General features: G+C 50.2%; 1 protein-coding gene across 1 annotated transcript; it reads left to right on the forward strand.

Moving 5' to 3' along the window:
• The first annotated feature begins 1,858 nt into the window (after positions 1-1,858).
• On the forward strand, positions 1,859-17,219 carry LOC139684188 (zinc finger protein 551-like). The gene is made up of 4 exons (XM_071579791.1): positions 1,859-2,016; positions 4,986-5,073; positions 13,800-13,878; positions 14,067-17,219. The coding sequence occupies exons 3-4, from the start codon at positions 13,854-13,856 to the stop codon at positions 15,155-15,157; spliced, it is 1,116 nt and encodes a 371-aa protein (XP_071435892.1). The 5' UTR covers positions 1,859-2,016; positions 4,986-5,073; positions 13,800-13,853; the 3' UTR covers positions 15,158-17,219.
• The last annotated feature ends 4,768 nt before the right edge of the window (positions 17,220-21,987 follow it).

Consider the following 21,987-nt stretch of genomic DNA (forward strand, 5'->3'; position numbering starts at 1 on the left):
CCTCTTAGGGATTTCCAGCTGGAATCCATTTACCAGATGGACGTGGGGCTGGGATTGGTTGAAGAAGGGATTGGAATCCTCCTGAACCTGAAACCCTCAGAAAAACCTGGTGACCCACGTTCCCTGTGACCCACATTGGGAACACACCTGGCTGGTGGTCTCCACATCCTCATGGTTCCCTGTGGGCACTTGGGTGAGTGCAAGGGGTGGAATATCCACCAGGGCACAGACAGATGTTGGGAATTCATTGAGGAATGGGGATTTGCTGAGTTTAAACCCAAAAAAATTCTCACCTGCTCTTTCCCATCATTTCTTCTGGTGTCATCAAGCCCCCTAATCCCACCCAAAACTGTTAATTTCACCCTAAACTTCTTCAGTGTCTCATGGAATTTCCAGAATTTCATCCCAAATCTCCCCAATTTTACCCCAATCTTCAAGATTCCACTCAAAATTCTTTGTAATTCCACTCAAAATTTATTTCCACACAAACGTTCTCTGATTTTCACCTCATACTATAATGGTTCTCCTCAAAGTTGCCTTAATTCCATCTCAAAACCCTATTAACCCATCATAATGCTGCTGATTGTTCCTGAAGTCCTCGGAATTTGACCCAAAATTTTCTTAATTCCACATAAAATTCCTCTAATTTCTACCCAAATCCCGAATTTTAACCCAAGTCCCTTAAACTTTACTGAAGATCCCGATTAATATTGCCCAGAATTCACTCAATTCTATCTAAAATCCTCTCAATTGCATTTATTTCACCCAAAATTTAATTAATTCCACCTAAAATTCCCCAAATTTTCCTGTTTCTACCTCAAATTCTCTTAATTTCATCCAAATTTTCCTTATTTCTACCCAAAGTATCCCTAATTCTTTCCCAAATCCCCTATTTCCACCCAAAAATACCTTAATCCCTCTTAGAATCTTTAATATTTCCTTCCAAGTCCTTAAGATTTTACAAAAGTCCCCTTAATTTCATACAAAGAATATTGAATTCCATCTCAAATTCCTTTTATTACACCCAACCTCCCCTAATTTCACCTCAAACCCCCTTAATTCTGCAATAAAATCTTTCAATTACACTCAAAATTCCCTTCATTCCATTCAAAATTCCCTAATTCCACCACAAATCTCTTAATCCCACCCCAAATCCCTTCCCCACCTCACCAGTCCCCCAAATGTCCTCAAATAACACCTGGCCCTCCAAGTTGCCCCCTGTGGAGCCCCAAATCTCGGGGAAGGGCCTCATGGGAAGGGAGGGCTGTGGGGCTTTGTCAGGGTGCGGCGGAATTGGAGACTCGGGAGGCACTTGGGTGACTCATGCAGGTCTGAGGGAGCATTTATGGAGTGCTTCGGGGGCATTTGGGGGATCTGAGGGGACACTGGGGTCACTTGGTGTTCCGAGGATGGAATCCGGGAGTTTGAGAACCCTTTAAGGGGACACTTGTGAGTCCTGGATTAAGTTGGGGGGCACTTAGAGGTCAGAGGAGAGGATTTGAGGGACCTGAGTGGGTATTGGGGGAGCACTTGGGGGTCCTGCGGGCACTTCTGGGGCAGTTTGGGGTCCGGGGGGCACTCGGGTGGCTGCGAACCGGCTGGAACGAACCTGATTGGGCGCGGGGGAGACGGGAGTTGTAGTCCTGACAGTGATTGGCCAGAGCGCGGCCGCGATGCATGATGGGCTTTGTAGTACGGGACAGGCTCAAAATGGAGCGGGTGTCCATGCGCCGCTTCCGTTGCTGCGTTCTAGGACGCTGATTTGCTGCGAGCGGTGACGGGCAGGCGATGCGACCAATCAGAGGTGGCGCAGACGGAGGGCGGGACTCGACGGCGCTGCCGGGCGAGGTGAGCAATGGCGGCGAGTTTCGGGTAATTTCTGAAAATTTGGAAGCGTTTTGGGGGGTCATTCGGGGAGTCGGGGCGTGTTTTGGGGGTCCCTCACGACCCGCCCACCCCTCACAGACCCCCGGGACCCCACCGGGGCCGTGTTGGCCGTGAAGGTGAAGAAGCCGGGTAAGCCCCTCCCCCCACCCCCGAATCCGCCTCAGAACGCCCTAAATCCTTCCCGAAAATACTCCTGAGATCCCCGTAACTCACCACCTGGGACCCCCAAAACTGTCCCGGACCCCCAGGATGTCCCAAGTCTCCCTCTGAATTTTCCGGAGCCCCTGAAACACCCCGCCGCAGCCCCCCCCCCCCCCCCCCCCTCCGCCCTCCAAACACCCCAGAGATCCCCCCTTAACACCCTCCCAGACCTCCCCAACCTCTTCCAGACCGTCTAAACTGGCCAGGACCCCTAAACTGCCCCCAAACTCACCTAAATTCCGCTCCCAGTTCCTCCAAACCACCGCAGAACTCACCAAACCCCCTTCCATGGCAGCCAGACCTGCCCAAATTCCCTCAACCTACTCCCAGACCCCCACCCAGACCACTCTAAATCTCTCTAGGACCCCCAAACCACGTCAAGACACCCCTGAATTCCCTCCTAGTCAATTCAAACCATGCCAGGACCCCCAAACTGCTCCAGACCTCCCCAAACCACCCCACAATCCCTCTAAAATTTCCTCCCAGAACACCCAAACTACCCCCAGTATCCTCAGAGTCACCCTAGAGTCCCCCAAACATCTCCCAGACCCTCCCCCAAACACCTCAGGATCCCCAAACTGGGATCTCAGAGTGACAACTGAAACAGAGAGAGCTAAAGCTGAGTGAGACACGTGAGTAGTCCTGAAAAGCAGGAAAATGGGATTTATTTGTTGTTTTTTTCTAGAAGCCGAAAGGGGGAAATTGGGGATGATGCTTTTGGAAAAGGAAACGGTGTAAGCAAGTGAGGAGAGACCACAGTGTAGGGAATAAAGGGAGTCACCCCCAAAGGGGGCTTTGCTTGTGGAGCATCCCTGGGTGCTGGAAAATCCTGGGATCCTTCCACGTCCCCAAATGGAGGTGCCTGGCACAGATCCCCTAAAACCCCAAATCATGAAGACAGGGTAAACTACCCCTCCCAAATATGCAGATTAAGGCCAAAGAATCTAAAAGTACCAAGACTCAGATCCAAAAAAACCCTCCCAGAAATTTGCTGTCTCTGGTCTCGCCACTTTGGGGTTCTGGGAATCCCCCCTGTCCAGGCTATTGGGGGTGTCTTGTGTTTTGGGGGGCCCTCTATGGGATTCTGCCTTTTCCAGGCTGCTGGAGATCCTGGGAATGCCAGGGGTCCCCCAGTCTGTGATGTGACCCTTTTTGGGGTTCTGGGATTTCTCTCTCTCCATCGTCCCACTTAGGAATACCGAGGGTCCCAAGGGTCCTTTCTGCCCTGACTCTCTGCTCAGGGTGCTCTGGGACCCCAAAATGGAGAGCCCAGAGAGGGGCACCCTTGGGACCCCTGGCAACCTGGAGAGAGGGGGAGCCCTTGGGCACAACCACCCCAAGCAGAGAGGAGAGGGGGCATTGCGTGGGCCACAAATCCCCCCAGCATCCCTAAACTGGGAGGCCCTAGAGAGGGGACCCAGGGAAACCCAAAGTAGGGGGACCAGAGAGGGGCAACCCCTGAGATTCCCAGCACCCCCAGCAGCCTGGAGAAGGGAGACCCCCCAGAACCCCAAAGTAGAGAGACCAAAGAGAGAAAACTTCTGTAAGGTGTTTTGGGGTTGAATTTTAGTGTTTGGGGCTGAATCTTGAGGGTGCAGGGGTGACATAGTGCTGGGGAAAATGGGTTTTCAGGGAGTCAGAAGGCCAACAAAAGGGAGGTGTAGGGGCTTGGAGAAGTGGGATGGGTATCCAGGGTGACCCTGTACCCAGGAAAAGTTGACTTGTGGCTGTAATTGCATGAATTTATCAGCATTAATTGGCATTGGAAGGGACCGTTGGTGTCGCTGTAAATAGGCATAGAGTATCTTGGCCTGTGGCACTGGCCAGAGTGACCCAGACATTCTGCTTGGGCTGTGGCACAGCCTGGGCCCCTTCTGGCCAACTGCAAATTAAAAACAAAATCATAAGGCAGCAAATACTGTGCTTTGTAACTGTTTGCAATGAAATCTGCCCCCACGTTCCCATATTGTTTGTTCTCAGTCCGCCTCGAACACCTCCCATTCTTGTGGGACCAGGGGTTTGTGTCTGCACAGCAACTGAATGTTCAGGGTTTTGGTGAAATAAGGCATAAGATAATCTGGCCTGCATAAAGGTATGGGAACAACTTGGGAATAAGTAAGGGCATCTGCTCTGGCATTACCTTCTGCCAAAGGGGCTGGTAAAGATGGATGTGATAGAATATATATAATATAATAATGACATGAATATTGTTTCAACAGCAGGGAGAGGGTAATTAGCTGTCCAAATAGTGTGTGTGCGGCTTGGCTTCGCGAATGAAGATTTGGGAAGGGCTGTCCCCACGTGGGTGTGCCCTTCCAGCCTGCGCAGTGGATTTTTTAAGTGAGGCTCAGCGTGCGCAGAACTGGCCCCACTGTTTAAGTCCTGAGGTTCATCTGCCATGGCCGAGTGAGCTTGGACAGTGCCAGTGAAGTCCTCAGGACTAGAACCTACAGCACCCAGCATTTCCCAGGAGGTCTCCCATCCAAGTACTAACCAGGGCTGACCCTGCTGAGCTTCCGAGATCTGACGGGATCAGATGTCAGGCATTTAACTGCCTTTTGTCCAAATAGTAAAGGATTGGCAATTTCACGTAAAGAGGCATCTTCTAATTGAGATACTAATCCTACAACATAGTTTAAATCTTTGACTATGTTGATGGGCTGTGGCCACTTAGAAAGGGGTCGAACCACTGCTGCAAGCACAGCAATCTGTGGGGAGCCTTCTACTGTCGGTATATCAGAGTGCCAGCAGAAAGACTGAGGGCCTTGCCATACAGTGACAGATTTTTTCATTTTTCCTCGCTTATCAGTGAACCCTGTAAGAGCATCGAGGGGCTCCCAATGGCATTTCAGGGCTTCATAAAAGTGCAAATTGTGATGCAGCTCTTTGTGTTGTAGAAGATGAATACTGACTGTTCCAGAGAAGCCAATCATTGCAGTTTGAAAGTGCAGGGAATGCTGATACAGCCTCTGTAACGTTTAAGAGGTAAGGAGTAAAAATACAATCAGTGTCTTTAGACCAGCTCACATCAGCAGTCACTGACATTCTTTCATAATCAAATGGGCAATCGCTTCAGCAAATGTGCAACAGTTTTGTGCATTTGATTTGGAAAAATAGCCATTCTACTCTCAGCCAAGGGTCAGACAGATCCTTGTCCAACTGAAATAACAAAGTACATGGCTGAGGTGTTCCTGTAATTGCCAAATGAAAAGGTAGGTTATGATCCCACCAAGATGCATAACAGATGTTTAGCTTTTGGGCTGTCAGCTGTAGTGAGGCTTTTGCATCATCCGAAAGAGTTCTGGGAGAGCTGAACTGAGTATTGCCTCTCAGCAACTGGGATAGTGGGGTTGGAGATTCGGAGTAGTTCCTGTCTTGGCTTGAGTTGGCCAAATGCCAACTGCCAAACACAGAGCCAGAGCCTCTCCTCCCCCCACTGCCTCTGCTGAGAAAAGAGAGGAAAAGCAAATAACCCCTCAAACTAGGTTTAAACTTAAACTAATTATATATGTTTATACAGAATAGAAAAAATTAAGAAAAAAACTACAATATAGCACACACCGACACAAGTTACATATAACAACAATTTTCCACCGCCCACCTGTTATAGTTTGAGCTGGCAAAATGCCAACTGCCTGGTACCCAGTCAAAAAGTCCACTCCCAGAGCAGGAGAGTGAGGGAAAACAGCAGAAACAAGGCTTTAGACACAGTGAGGTTTTTATATTTATACAGAGAAAAGAAGAGCTTAACACAGAATATGAAATAGCACATAGTGACAGGACACAACAACAGGCTCACCGAGGTCGCCCCAACTAACAAGCGAAAGTCCAAACCAACCAAACCTCCTCCCCAAGGGAAACCTCCCAGCAAGAGGGAGAAAAGGAATTAACAGGAATACGCTCACGTCCCTGGGTAAACAGCCACACAGACCGGCAGCAGGGCCTGATATCAGCAGTCAGGGAGCGGAACCGTCCTGGTCAGAAGTATGGACCGAAAGGGAGCGAGACTCCTTCCCTCTTGCTTGTTATACTCCCCGACACTTCCTGATGATGTCAGATGATATGAAATACCTCTTTGTCTGCTTAAGTCAGATGATACCTGTCCCCTCTAATCTGTGTCACATCCTATGAGGCCTGCTAAAAACAGAGGCCTAAATGGGGACCTATGCTGACTAAAGCCAAAACTACCACAATGTCCACCCCTTATTTCATATCATATGATGTCAACAGCCCATATCCCACATTAATCATTTTCCTGCGCTTATATGCATATATGTATAGTCCATATGCAGTCCTTCGAGGAAGGTGTCCTTTCATCAAGCATCAGCACCAGCATCAATTCAGCTTGCGTCCTTCGCCTTTTGGTTAAAGTCATAGTTCTAAGTTCTTGACTGGTTCACAGGTTAGGGCTGCCTTATTGTTGGACATCTTGGGATACCAGTATCAGCTTTGCTTGGTTCTTTCTCATCCGGTGTCTGGTTTCCTGCAAAACACAACTCAAAGCACATAATTAGTTTTTCCCCAAGGCTAAGTTACCTTGGGGCACACACTGGATCTTGGCATCTTTTCTCATCACCCACCAGGTATTCCCAGGCCCTTGGGCAAAAACAATCCCATGAATGGGTTTGCTTTGGCCCGAGGGAGAGGTAATCCAAACAGATTTCCCTAACATGCCTCTCAGGTGAATCGCTGGGACTTTGTCTCCATCCACCGTGTGGAGGGATTCTGTTTGGGCAAGACCAGCGCGATTGGTAGAGCCTCTGGTGTTAACCAACCAGGTGGCCTTGGCTAAGTGCTTATCCCAGTTCCTCAGAGTTCCTTCACCTAGTGGTTTCAGAGTTGTTTTTAACAGTCCATTGCACCTTTCAACCTTTCCAGCCGCAGGTGCATGATATGGAATGTGATATACCCTTTCAATACCATGCTCCTGTGCCCAAGTGGCCACCAGATTGTTTTTGAAATGAGTCCCATTGTCCGACTCAATGCGATCTGGAGTGCCATGCCTCCACAGGATCTGCTTCTCAAGGCCCAAAATAGTGTTCCGTGCCATTGCATGTGGTACCGAATAAGTCTCTAACCATCCAGTGGTCGCTTCTGCCATGGTAAGCACATAGCGCTTACCTTGGCCAGTCTGTGGCAATGTGATATAGTCCACCTGCCAGGCTTCTCCGTATCTATACTTGTCCCAGTGTCCACCATACCAGAGGGGCTTCAACCTTTTTGCCTGCTTAATGGCAGCACTGGTTTCACAATCGTGGATAACCTGAGAGGTAATGTCCATGGTTAAATCCACCCCTCGGTCTCGTGCCCATTTATAAGTTGCGTCCCGGCCTTGGTGGCCTGAAGCATCATGGGCCCATCGAGCCAGGAACAATTCTCCCTTTTGCTGCCAGTCTAGGTCTGCTTGTGACACCTCAATCTGTGCAGCTCGGTCTGCCTGTCTGTTATTATCTTGTTCCTCATTAGCTCGACCTTTAGGCACATGGGCATCTACATGGCGGACTCTCACGTTCAGTTTCTTTACTCTGGCAGCAATGTCTTGCCACAGATCGGAAGCCCAGATGGGTTTCCCTCTAGGCCTCCAATTAATTTTCTTCCACCAGTCTAGCAATCCCCAGAGAGCATTTGTTATCATCCAGGAGTTGGTGTACAAGTAGAGCCTTGGCCATCCTTCTCTTTCTACGATGTCCAGGGCTAATTGGACGGCTTTGAGTTCTGCAAACTGACTCGATTCACCTTTCCCTTCAGTGGCTTCTGCCACCCATCGGGTGGGATTCCACACAGCTGCTCTCCACTTCCGACTCTTTCCTACAATAAGGCAAGAACCATCAGTGAAAAGTGCGTAGCGCGTCTCTTCATCTGGCAGCTGATTATATGGTGGAGCTTCTTCAGCTCGACTCACTGACTCCTCCCCTTCTTCTTCTGCCAGACTGAAGTCCCCACCTTCAGGCCAATTAGTTATGATTTCTAGAATTCCAGGGCAATTCGAGCTCCCAATTCGAACACGTTGCGTAATCAAAGCAATCCATTTGCTCCACGTGGCATCGGTGGCATGATGTGTAGGGGGCACTTTTCCCTTGAACATCCAGCTTAGCACCAGTAGCCGAGGTGCCAGGAAAGGCAGTGCTTTGGTACCGATGACTTCTGAGGCTGCTCGTATGCCTTCATATGCCGCTAAGATTTTCTTCTCCATAGGGGTGTAATTGGCCTCAGAGCCTTTGTAGCTTCGGCTCCAGAAACCAAGTGGTCGCCCTATTGTCTCACCAGGTACCTTTTGCCAGAGGCTCCAGGAGGAACCTTTGTCTCCAGCTGTGGAGTAAAGCACATTCTGTACGTCTGGCCCTGTCCTGACAGGTCCAAGAGCCACGGCATGTGCAATCTCCTGCTTGATCTGCTTGAAAGCCTGTTGTTGTTCAGGACCCCATTGGAAATTGTTCTTTTTGCGGGTCACAAAGTAGAGAGGGCTCACAATCTGGCTGTACTCTGGGATGTGCATTCTCCAGAAGCCTATGGCTCCCAGAAAAGCCTGAGTCTCCTTCTTGCTAGTCGGGGGAGCCATTGCTACAATCTTACTGATGATGTCGGTTGGAATCTGGCGACGCCCATCCTGCCATTTCACCCCAAGGAACTGGATCTTTCTGGCAGGTCCCTTGACTTTACTCTTCTTGATGGCAAAACCAGCCTTGAGGAGTATCTGGATGATCTTTTGTCCTTTTTTGAATACTTCTGCTGCTGTGTCTCCCCATACGATGATGTCATCAATATATTGGATGTGTTCTGGGGCCTCACCCTTCTCCAATGTGGCCTGGATCAGCCCATGGCAGATGGTAGGACTGTGTTTCCACCCTTGGAGCAGTTGACTCCAGGTGTACTGCATGCCCCTCCAGGTGAAAGCAAACTGTGGGCTGCACTCCGCTGCCAAGGGAATGGAGAAAAACACGTTAGCAATGTCAATAGTGGCGTACCACTTTGCTGCTTTGGTCTCCAGCTCATACTGGAGCTCCAACATATCTGGCATGGAGGCACTCAATGGTGGCATGACCTCATTCAAGCCACGATAGTCCACAGTCAGTCTCCATTCTCCATCTGCTTTGCATACAGGCCAAATGGGGCTATTGAAGGGTGAGTGTGTTCTGCTGACCACCCCTTGGCTCTCCAGCTTCCTGATCATTTTATGGATGGGAATCACAGCATCTCGGTTTGTCCGATACTGTCGCCTATGTACAGTTGCAGTGGCCATCGGTACTTCTTGATCTTTGACTCGGAGTAATCCCACAGCAGAAGGGTCTTCTGAAAAGGTCAGGAAGGGTGGACAACTGTTTGGACTTTTCTTCAATCACCGTGGCTACACCAAAAGCCCACTGGTACCCCTTCGGGTCCTTGAAGTGTCCTCTTTTCAAGTAGTCCATACCCAGGATGCAAGGGGCTTCTGGCCCTGTCACAATGGAATGCTTTTCCCATTGGTTTCCTGTCAAGCTCATGTCAGCCTCTACCACCAATAGGTCTTGAGACCCCCCAGTTACTCCAGAAATAGAAACAGTCTCTGTACCCTCGTGTTCCGACGGCATCAATGTACATTGGGCGCCAGTGTCTACCAGAGCTCGGTTTCTCCGAGGAGCCAATGTGCCAGGCCATCGAACCCACACAGTCCAGAAAACTCCTTTCCTCCTCCTGGCCAGAGGCAGGGCCTCTCTATTGCTGCTCGCTGTTCGAGCACTCGCTATCTGACTTCAGTGATGTTCTATGAGAGACTCCTCCATCAGAGTTGAAGGAGTCTCTCCTTTTATGTCTCGGAGACCGATGTTTCCTTTGCGGAGTCTCTGCCTCAACTATATGGACAGCCTTTTTGCCAGCTTTCTTCCATATCAATTCTTGCAGCCAAGCTCTGAGCTTAAAGGTGGGCTCACCGTTCCACTTTTCCATGTCCTCCCTCAGTGCACATAGGCTAGCCCACAACCATCCATGTTCACTACATGGTTTACTCTTGGGGCTTCTCTTCTTGCCGTGTGCAGTACAAGGGGAACGCGGATGAGACCGGGATCAAGAATGAGACCGAGACCGTGGCCTTTTCTCGGTCCCATCTTCGTCAGAGGTATCAGAGGGCACCCTTCTCTCAGTGACCTGTCTGTCACGAGACCTAGAGCTGCCCCTAGAGTCTAGAAGATTAGCCTGTAGAGTGTCAAGCCCCTCTTCTATTGTCTGTAGCCAACTGCACATGTCACCCACTGTCCGGGGTACATGGTCACCACTCTCAGGAAGAACCGTTAGCAGGCAGCTGACCAACGATGGAGGGCAACCTTGCATTACTTTCCTCCACATCGGCATTGTGCAGGGGACATACTCTGGATTAGTGGTAGCAAGTCCTTCGAGCGGATCACCATAGAGAAGCTCTAACAGTGCCAGTTCCCGTAGGTATTGGCTGGCCTCATCTATGGTTGTCCACTTCCCAGGGGAGCTCTGTGTGTGTGGCTCGGCTTTGTGAACAAAGATTTGGGAAGGGCTGTCCCCACGTGGGTGTGCCCTTCCAGCCTGCGCAGTGGATTTTAGGTGAGGCTCAGCGTGCGCAGAACTGGCCCCACCGTTTAAGTCCTGAGGTTCATCTGCCATGGCCGAGCGAGCTTGGACAGTGCCAGTGAAGTCCTCAGGACTAGAACCTACAGCACCCAGCATTTCCCAGGAGGTCTCCCATCCAAGTACTAATCCAGGGCTGACCCTGTTTAGCTTCCAAGATCTGATGGGATCGGATGTCAGGGAGGCATTTAACTGCCTCAGGGAGCTCTGTAAAGACTCCCTATACGAGTATGCCCCAGTCACACCTCCAAAGAGTCGCAACAACAAATTGCAATTGCCCTGTGTCTTTGCCATCTCCTTTTCAATTTTATCATCTCTTGCAATAGTGCCCAGGTGTTGTGTTTCTTGACCATTCAACACGTAAGACCCAGCTCCTCCATCTCGGCATCGGAGCACCCATGTAAGAATTCGTTCACCAGGCAGGCGCCTGTATTCCTTCCGTATGTCCCGCAGTTCTGCTGGGGTCAGTGATCTGGATATTATGGTCTCCTGTCTAATTTCCCTTGGCTGTTCCTGTTTCCCGGGTGATTGTTTGGCCCCCTCTGTTGAAGGCCCTGCACCTGTATCATCTGTCAAAAAACTCGCACTTGTCCCCTCACCAGCTCCTTCTCCTACTGTTGCTCCCTCTCCTAATGTTGCTCCCTCTCATGTCCCTATCCATGACTTCCTTTTCACTACAGGAGCAATAATAGTTTTTCGCTGATTGATCTGGGTACCTGCCTGGTTTGGAGTGTCTGTAGTGTCCCCCACAATCTGGGTCCCTGTATCCTCCCCGTAACTTTTTGGCAATGCTCTATTGGAGCTTGGTAGGCATGGGCCAAACCCCAATAGAAGGCAAGCAGCTGGTGGTTTGGGTCAGAATAAGCAAGGCCTCCTTCCTTCAGGCAATGTGCCAGCTTGTTAGGGTCGAGCACCTCCTCTGGAGTAAATTGCCAAGTAACAGGAGGTGCCAAACGCCCTATTAATATGCCCAGGCCAGTCCATCTTCCTTGCCACCCAGGCAGTGGCTTCTTCAAGGAACGTCCCAATAAGGGTCTTTTAAAACCCCGATTTGAAGCTCGCTCTGTCCTGGACCAAAACCACCAGCATAATACCACCTTTTTCAAACTTATCAATGCACCTAGGGTTTTCACCAGTCCCACGATTGCCATCAAAAACATCAAGGAAGAACTCCCAAAAACTGTGTATGCTTCTGCTATGAAACCTTCTATGTCGAAATCAGGCAAATATTGGAGGGAGAAAAGAAAATCGAAGTCAAAAGCTGTACCAGGCAGAGTAGCTCTCACCAAGTGAGATAGTATAAGCACTAACAAAGGCAAACTGACAGTTATAACTAAGAAAGGTATTAACAAAAGGCCTATTACCAATTTGTTCTCTATTTTGGTTTACTTTCAATGCCCAACGTGTTCCCAAAACACAAGATAATCTACAATAGTTTACCTAAACAATCCCCGGGAACACAGCCAAGCTCCCGGGAAACTCGACAATACCCTTGGTCAGGTCCTGGGTTTCGGCACCAAAAAGAATGTTAGCCCGCTCAAACTGCTGGCAAAATGCCAACTGCCTGGTACCCAGTCAAAAAGTCCATTCCCAGAGCAGGAGGGTGAGGGAAAACAGCAGAAACAAGGCTTTAAACACGGTGAGGTTTTTATATTTATACAGAGAAGAGGAGAGCTTAACACAGAATATGAAATAGCACATAGTGACAGAACACAACAACAGGCTCACCGAGGTCGCCCCAGCTAACAAGCGAAAGTCCAAACCAACCAAACCTCCTCCCCAAGGGAAACCTCCCAGCAAGAGGGAGAAAAGGAATTAACAGGAATACGCTCACGTCCCTGGGTAAACAGCCACACAGACCGGCAGCAGGGCCTGATATCAGCAGTCAGGGAGCGGAACCGTCCTGGTCAGAAGTATGGACCGAAAGGGAGCGAGACTCCTCCCCCCTTGCTTGTTATCCTCCTCGACACTTCCTGATGATGTCAGATGATATGGAATACCTCTTTGTCTGCTTAAGTCAGATGATACCTGTCCCCTCTAATCTGTGTCACATCCTTTGAGGCCTGCTAAAAACAGAGGCCTAAATGGGGACCTATGCTGACTAAAGCCAAAACTACCACACACCGAAAACAGATTCCATCACTCTAGCTCTATAAGCACCCCAAAAGACACTCAGCAAGAAACAGAAAGTGTAACAACAAAATGTTTCTACTTCCCTGAACTCAAACAAAACACAATGTAGTGGTGGCAGGAGCAAGGCCCAGCACAGCGGGGCAGCAGCAGCGTGTCCTGCCTCCACTGCAGACATGATGGCAACTGAGAGAACATCTCCTACTCCTGTATTCGTATCTCAGGTTTGTGTCATGTGGTATGAACTATTTCTTTGGTTGCTTAAGTCAGGTGATACCTGTCCTAATCTACGTAGATTCTCTGAGACTGCTAATTTCAGGCCTAGCTAAAACTGCCACAATTTCCACCCCTTATTTCATACCAAACGACGTGAAACTCATATTCTATATCTATCTATTCCCATGCTTAAACAGTCTTTATTCTTTTTTAGAGCTGTTTTCCACCCCTCCATATTGTAGGCATTAGTCCATTAGGATGGGGTAGATACTTCAGGCAGGAAAAATCAGTTCATCATTGGACACCAACACCAGTTCAGCTCAGGTCTTCTTCATTTGATGGTTCATGTCCTGCAACACACAACTCAGAAAGCAAGTTACTTTGTTTTCTCAAGGTTAAATGTCCTTGAGGCACACATTGGAATCATCCTATTCCCTTCTCAGGGGTCACCATCCCCACACTGGGGTCACCATCCGCTTCTCAGGGGTTTCAGTTTAGCAAGCACATGTTTCACAGTTGTGGATAACCTTAGAAATAGTGTCCATGGTTAAATCCACCTCTTGGCCTTGCCCCCTTACAGGTGACCTGAGGCATCATGAGCCCATCGAGCCAGGAACATCTCTCCTTTATGCTAGTCTAGGTGGGATGTTCCTCATGAGCTCAGCTCCTGGGCCCGTGAGCATCCACATGACAAATCTCCACAGATTCTACTCAAGTGGCAGTGTCCTGCCACACATCAACAGCCCACATGGGCCTCTCCATGCTTTTAATTAGTCTTTTTTTCCCCAAACCAGGATTTCTCATTTCCAGTCCTTAACCAGATTTAGGAAAAGGCTGTGAGGAAGAGAATGATGCGCCAGGACCCCCAGGCAGGTGAGGAGGAAGTCAGTGCCCCTTTGCCCCTCTCTTGTGCTGCATCTTCCAGCCCAGCGTGGCCCCGGCTGCAGGACAACCCTGCTGCTGATGCCGTCCTGCCGGGGCCGGGTTTGGGGGGATGTCCTTGGCCTTCCCTGTAGGCCAGAGGCAAATACCCTGAGTGTCCTTGTTCCTTCCTGCCCCAGGCCCTGAGCTGAGCACGGAGAGCATGGAGGACAAATCCCTCCAGCAGAACCTGGTGGCAGAGGCCGTTTTGAACAGCTCCACAGCGCAGGAAGTCAGCGGGGAGGAAAATCCACAGAGATGCTGCAATAGCAGGGGCTCCAACCCCAGCTCAAGGTACTCTGAGGAGGGAAACCCCACCCAGTGCCAGGAAGGTGGCCGGAACTTGAGCTGGTGCTCCGACCTGGTGGTGCAGCAGGAGCTTCACACACCGGAGAAGCGCTACAAGTGTTTGGAATGTGGGAAGAGCTTTAAGGGAAGCTACCACCTGATCCATCACCAACTCATCCACACTGGAGAACGGCCCTACATGTGTAGGGAATGTGGGAAGAGGTTCAGGCAGAAGTCAGCCTTGTACTCCCACCAGAAGTGTCACACCAGGGAATGGCCCTACACTTGTACAGAATGTGGGAAGGGCTTCGGTCAGAGCTCCAACCTGATCAGCCACCAGCAGATCCACGCTGGGGAATGGCACTACAAGTGTGGGGATTGTGGAAAGAGTTTCAACCAGAGACGTGGCCTGATCCGCCACCAGAAGATCCACACTTGGGAACGTCCCTACGAGTGTTCTGAATGTGGGAAGAGCTTCAGAGACAGGTCCAACCTGAGCAGCCACCAGAGGATCCACACTGGGGAACGGCACTACAAGTGTGGGGATTGTGGGAAGAGTTTCAACCAGAGACGTGGCCTGATCTGCCATCAGAAGACCCACACTGGGGAACGTCCCTACGAGTGTTCTGAATGTGGGAAGAGCTTCAGTGACAGCTCCAACCTGAGCAGCCACCAGAGGATCCACACTGGGGAACGTCCCTACAAGTGTTCTGAGTGTGGGAAGAGGTTTCAGACCAGCTCCCATCTCCTCGTGCATCAGCGCACACACACGGACGAGAGGCCCTTCCGCTGCACCGACTGCGGGAAGAGATTCAACCGCAACTCCACCCTCATCACGCACCGGCGCATCCACACTGGGGAGAGGCCTTATCATTGTGGGGAATGTGGGAAGAGCTTCACCCGCAGCTCTCACTTGACCAGACATCAACGGACCCACCAGTAAGGGAAGCTCCACGGGTGTCCCGAATGTGGGAAGAGCTTCATCCACTGCTCCAACTCCATCACCCGTCAGAGGAGCCACGTTTTGAACAGACCTGGTGACCCACATTCCCAGTGATCCACGTTGGGAAGACACCTGGCTGGTGTTCTCATCCTCCTGGCTCTCTGTGGGCACTTGAATGAACACAGGGGGAGGACCATCCATGGTGTCATGGGTTGAGTTAGGCCCAGATTTAGGCTTTGGTATTTAGAGAAGGCCTTTGACAACCAGCTGACTCGAGCTGGGTCAGGCCAGTTGACTTCTACTGGCCAATGATATTACATACCATATTCTGACATCATCTCAGATAGAAAATGAGAAGTTCTTCCTGCTGCATGGGCAAGGACTTGGGTGGCATATCAGAGCTCCTGGAGAGAGACCAAGTCTCTCCAGCAGTTCTTTGTCTTTACTGAGGAAGTAGATTTTTTTTTATGTTTGTTCATGCAAAATTCTATCCTTACTGTACAGTTTGTATTTCATTTGGGTTTTTTTTCTCTTCTGTTTATTATACCATATGCTACTGAACTATCACCTATGTTTTGCTTTTTGTTGAAAAAAGAGAAGACTTTGCCACTGAAGTGATTATTTGGCATTTGGCCATGTCAAAACCATCACACATGGGCACACAACGTGATGTGGGAAATTCATTGGGAAGAGGGGATTTGCTGACTTTTGACCGTAAACGATCTCACCTGCTCCATCCACTTGGTTCTTCTGGTGCATAAAACCAATTCTAAATAGTGTTTGAGATCTTTTCTAAACTAAATAATTCCATGATTCTAGTTTTCTATGGCTCTGCCTCTTTATGGGCCACCCAACCCAACCTCATGCACACTCACATGATGCCTTTTTTTGGTTTTTGATTTTATGTAGTCCATCTTCATCCCTTAAAATCACTTGAAATTTAGTTTAATACTAAGAAATTGAACAAATACATCTAAATCCCCACCATTTTGCTAGAATTTGGGGGAGGACATTGGGGTTTCAAGGGATATTCAGGAAGATTTTGGGTTCTGTGAGGATTTGGGGGAGTTTTCTCCAAAATTGAGGGTGTCCAGGCCCAAGTGACATTTCTCCATCATTTTGTAGTCCAGAATCTGAGAGGGATTGATCTGTCACCTCATAATGCCTTGACTCCACCAAACATGGCTAAATTTCCCCCCAAACTGGTTTAATACAACCTGAACCCACCTGTGGGGACTCAACAGCTGGAGACGGTGAACTGCAAACCCAGGAGGGGTGGGATGAAATTGGGAGGGTTTGGATGCAAATTTGTAGAGTTGGGATTGGGCTTGAAGAGCAATGGAGTTGGATTTGGGAGGTGTAAGATGGGGGGTCTGGAAAGACTGAGGTGGTTTTGGGGTGCCCTCCTATCCTGAGGGGGTACTGTGAGGGAGTGTGGGGAATGTGTGACATCAGCACCTGGAGTGGGGCCACTCAGGGAGGAGCACAGAAAGCTTGTTTTGGGGAGGATCTTGCTGCTTTCCACCAATTAAGGGGGCTATAAACTCTTTTATGGTGGTCTCCAAATTTTCAGGAGCTGAAATCAATCCCTTGCAATTTGGAAGAGAGTGAGATTACCCCATTTGGAGGTGGATCCTTCTCTTTTCAACCAATGTTTATGAGTTCTAAATGGCTCTTAGGAGCCTCCCCCTCATTCTGGGGGTTGCAGTGACCCCCTGGCTCCATTGATGGTTGAGGGGGGTTATAATAACAAATTCTGAGGTGTTACAAGTGACTTGTAGGGGATCCATGTTTGATGCACATCTCACCTGCAGGAGGGTTTCCCCTTTTCCTCCAGGCCCCCTGGGGTGGACTTGGGGCCCCTCCCCACACTAGGGGCAACCAGAGTATTTTTTGGGGGTATAGGACTCCTCATGCACTGGGACCAGCCCAACTGGTGTCACAGAATCCCAGAATGTGCTGAGTGGAATGGACCCCAAGGATCATGGAGTCCAACCCTCAGCCCTGCACAAGCCCATCCCCAAGAGTCATACCCTGTGCCCCAGAGCATCATCCAAACCCTCCTGCAGCTCTGTCAGCCTTGGGGCTGTGCCCACTGCCCTGGGGAGCCTGTTCAGTGCCCACCACCCTCTGGGGGAAGAACCTCTTTGTAAGATCCAACCTAAGCCTACCCTGACACAACTGCAGGCCATTCCCTGGGTGCTGTCCCTGGTCTCCACAGAGCAGAGATCAGTGCCTGCCCCTCCTCTGCCCCTACCCAGGAAGTTGTACCTGCAATGAGGTGTCCCCTCAGTGTTCTGTTGTGTAGCTGAACACACCAAGTGCCCTCAGTTGCTCCTCACACACTTCCCCTGCAGGCCGTGGCCCATCTTGGTTGCCTCCTTTGGACACTCTCCAATGGCTCAATCTCTTCCTTCTGTTTTGGTGGCCCAAATTCCCCCAATATTTAAGGTGAGGGAAATGCCAGGGCTGTGTGATGTGGGGCCTGAGGGTGCCCAGGGGCCACTGTGACACTGCAGGGCCCAGGGCACACTGTCACACACGCAAAGAACCAGCCAGCCCTGCCCAGTGCTCGACAGCAGCACAGAGGGCACTGCCCACCCCTGGCACCCCTGGTGCCACAAGAGGAGCCCAGTTGGGCCTCTCTGTGTCCAGCAGCAAAGGCAGACACAGCCCTGGCACAAGGGGCAGCTGCAGCTGCTCCTCACTGTGCCCAGCAGGGCAAACACACGCACCCCTCAGCACAGCAGGAGGCACATCCAGCTGCTCCTGAGCCAGCACAGGGCACAGCCCCTGTGCCCCTCCAGGCCTGCACGGCTCCCTCTGTCCCACCATCACCTTGGGCAGCTGCCCTGCACCTCTGGGGCTGCTCCCTGGCATCTCAGCTCCCCTGGGGAGATGGGAAAAGACTCCAGGAGAGGCCTGGAAGGAGTCTCAGGTAGATCCCTTAAGATGCAGAATCTACAAAGGGAGAAAACTCATCTTGGGTACCTGCCTTGAAGGAGTCTGGGATGATACACAGGATTTCAGATCCCCAAACCAGAGTTCAGGACTCCAGGAGAAGCCTGAGAGGAGTCTGAGGTAGATTCTGGATGGTCCAGGAATGACAGAAAGAAGGAAATCTTCTCTGGAATCCTTTCTGGAGCAGTTTGGAGAGGGTACCAGGGGTTTCAAGTTCCCAGAACAGAGAAGAAGGCTTCAGGCAATGCCTGAGAAGGGTCCAGCTCCATCCCAGAAGATGCATTTTCCTTCCAAAGAGAAAAATCATCTTGATTACCTGCCTTGGAGCTTCTACCCAGAATTTGGAGTGCCTGAGGCAGGGAGGAAAAGATTTCAGGAGACTCCCGGAGGAGTCTCCAGTGGACCCCAGAGTCAAGAGCTACTTCCAAACAAGCAAAAACACCTCAGGAAGCTTCCGTTGAGGAATCTGGGGCTAATTCCTGAGAACTCAGCTTCTTCAAGGAGATGTGAGGACTCTGGGGCACACCTGGGATGAGTCTTGGGTGGAGTCCATGCAAAAATTTTCCTCCAAAGAATAAAAACACATTGGAAACCTTCCTTGGAAGATACTGGGCCTGTGGAATAAAACTCAGGTATCAAAACCAGAGCTCAAAGGACTCCAGGAGTATCCTGGCAGGAATCTGGGGTGAATCCAGGAGGACAGAGTTTCCTGCAAAAGAGAAAAAAATCATCTTAGGCAGCTTTCCTGAAGGAGGAGTCTCAGGTACATCCTGGAAAATTCAAAATACACAAAACCCAAGAAATCTTTTTGGACCCCTGCCATGTAGGACTCCAGGGCCACCACCCAGGATTTCAGGTGGCCAGGTCAAAGATCAAGACTCTAGACAATGTCTGAGAAGGCTCCAGCTGAATCCCAGAGGATGCATTTTCCTTCCAAAGAGTAAAAATCAGCTCAGATCCACCTTCTCTGGAGCTCTGGGGCTGCTCCCTGGCATCTCAAACCCCTTGAGGGGATGTGAAAAGACTCCAGGAGACACTTGGGAGGAGTCTCAGGTAGATCGTGAAAGATGCAGGTTCCATGGAGACAAATCCTCTGGAGCAGTGTGGGGCTGTCACCTGGGATATCAAGTTCATCCTCAGAGGGGAAAAGACCTGGAGATGCCCAAAGGAGTGTCCAGTGGATCCCAAAATAGAGAGTGACTTCCAAAAGGGTAAAACCAGCTTGGAAACTTCCCTGTGTGAGTCTGGGGCTGTTATCTGGGATTTTACATTCCAAAGTCAGGGATTGAGGCTCTGAGAGATGCCTGGGAGGAGTCTCAGGTGGATCCTAGAATATGGAAGTGCCAGGAAAAATAGCAAACCCATCTCAGGTACCTGCCCTGGAGGAGTCTGGGGCTGTTCCCTGGGATCTCCTCTGCCCTGAGGAAGGGGCAGGGGAGGGGCTGGGCCTGGACAGGGGAATGAACTGGAGCAGAACCAGGAAACTGTTGTTTAATCTATCTATTCTTCTTGTGTGGAAACCAAAGGCTTAATATGATGGAGGGATGTAAAAATGGCATGAAATGACAACTTTGAGGACTCTGTCTGTGGTGTAGTGATTGTTTGCAGTGAAAAGAATTATTAATTAGAACTGAGTTAATAGAACTATTACTCTATTCATCTATTAATATGTTTCTATAGAATTGTACCCAATACAATCATTGTACCTGTTCCTGGTCATTCCCTGGGGACCTATAAAAGATCAGGTGACCTTGATGGGATATAAAAGAGGGGAGTCCAAAATCCAGGGAATATATGAGTGGAAATGGCCTCAAGTTGTTCCAGGGCACGTTTAGATGGCTATCGGGAAAATGTTTCCATGGAAAGGGTTTTCCAGCCCTGGCCCAGGGCACTGGTGGAGTCCCCATCCCTGGAGGTGCCCAAGGACACGTGTGGAGGTGGCACTTTGGGACGTGGTTTGTTGGTGGCTGTGGCAGGGGTGGGTTAATGGTTGGACTTAATGATCTCAGAGGAGTTTTCCAGCCCCGACCACTGGAGGGTCATGAACAGGAGATGGCCATGGCCATGAGATGACCATGCGATGATCGTGAGCATGATGTGATCAAAGCCATGGGATGGCACTGACCATTTGGACATGACACAACCACGACTCTGAGGTGATCAAACACCTGAGATGGCCATGACCATGACCATGAGGAATGCAGGGGGGGAACATCCATCAGTACACAGAGCAGTGTTGGGAATTCATGGGGAAGAGCAGATTTGTTGACTTTACACCCCAAAAATCTCACCTGCTCCATCCTAGCATTTCTTCTGGTACCATCCAGCCCCCTAATTCCACCTCAAATTCCCTAATTTCACTCAACAGTCCCTTATTCCCTCTTAGAATTAAAAGAATTTCTTCCCAGATCCCAGAAACTTGCCCCACATTCCCATGTTTCTACCAAACCCCCCTTATTTCCACTCAAAATTCCCTTAATTTCAAACCAAATTCCCTAAATCTTTACCAAAATTCCCTAAATTCGACCTAAAATCTCCAAAAATCCACCCTAAATCCCCTTAATCCCTTCTATAATCTTCTTAATTCCACCAAGACTGCCTATAATCGACTGAAAATCTCTTTCAGTTCCAACAAAATTTTATTAAATTCAATGAAAGTTCCCTTAATCCCAGTTTAATCTTCTGAATTTCATACCCAATCCCCCCATATTTAGCCTAAACTCCCATTAATTCCCCTTAAAGTCCTCGATTACACCCCAACTCACCAGTCCCCCAAGTGCCCCCAAATCCCTCCCAGCCCCCCAACTGCCCCTTTGGAGGTCAAAATCCCAGGAAAGGGACCCCATGGAAAGGGGGTGGGGGAGGGAACTTGAAGGGAGGCAGGAATTAGGAAGGCTTAGAGGGCTTGGGGGCACTTGGGGGTCTCAGGGGGCATTTGGGGCAGTTTGGGGTCTGAGGAGGGGATTTGGGGGCACTTGGGCGCTGCAAACGCGGCTGCACCGGGATCAGTGGGCACGATGAGAGTTGTAGTCCCGAGTACGGGATTGGTCAATGGGAAGCGGTGCATGACGGGAGCCAGGGCCCGCTTCTGCCACCGCATTCCTGAGCGCTGATTGGCTGCAAGTGGAGAGGTCAGGCGGGCTGACCAATCAGAGACGGCACAGATGGAGGACGGGATTCAACATCACTGCGGGGAGAGGTGAGATAATGGTGGCAGGTTTGGAGTAATTTGGGATAATTTGGGCGCATTTGGGGGACATTTGGGGACTCTGGGTGGTTTTTGGTGGTCTCTCATGACCCGCCCACTCCCCACAGACCCCCGGGATCCCCCCGGGGCCATGTTGGCTGTGACGGTGAAGAAGCCGGGTAAGCCCCTCCCCCCACTGCGGGGATCTGCCTTGGGACCCCCCAAAACTCCTGAAATGCCCCCTAAGACTCCCAAACCTCCAACCTGGGACCCTAAAGCTCCCCAGACCCCCAGGATTCCCCAAATTCCTTTCTGAACTCTCCAGAGCCCCTGAAACAACCTGGGCCCCCCCAAACCCTCCAGAGAACCCTCAAACCCCCTCCCTGACCCCCAAAGCTCCCTAGGATACTCCAACCACCCCAGGACTCTCCTAAACTCCCTCCCAGTTCTTCCAGACTACCCCAGGACCGCAAAACTGCCCTCTGACTCTGCAAAAGAACCTCATGACCACTCTTAATTTCCTCCCAGACCCCCAAACTTCTCTCAGACCATCTAAACTTCCCAGGCCCCAACTGCCCCAAGACTATATGAAATTGCCTCCCACACCCCCCCCGAAAACTCCAGGACCCGCCAAATCCCCTTCTAGGGCATCCAGACCTGTCCAAATTCCCTCAACCTCCTC

The sequence above is a fragment of the Pithys albifrons genome, chromosome 36, assembly GCF_047495875.1.
Source record: "Pithys albifrons albifrons isolate INPA30051 chromosome 36, PitAlb_v1, whole genome shotgun sequence".
Lineage (NCBI taxonomy): Eukaryota > Metazoa > Chordata > Aves > Passeriformes > Thamnophilidae > Pithys > Pithys albifrons.

Bases quoted from the DNA above. Each gene is read 5' to 3' on its own strand.
- LOC139684188 (XM_071579791.1), top strand. From the start codon at position 13,854: ATGATGCGCCAGGACCCCCAGGCAG. The intron at 13,879-14,066 runs GTGAGGAGGAAG...TTCCTGCCCCAG, and splicing joins GCGCCAGGACCCCCAGGCAG to GCCCTGAGCTGAGCACGGAG.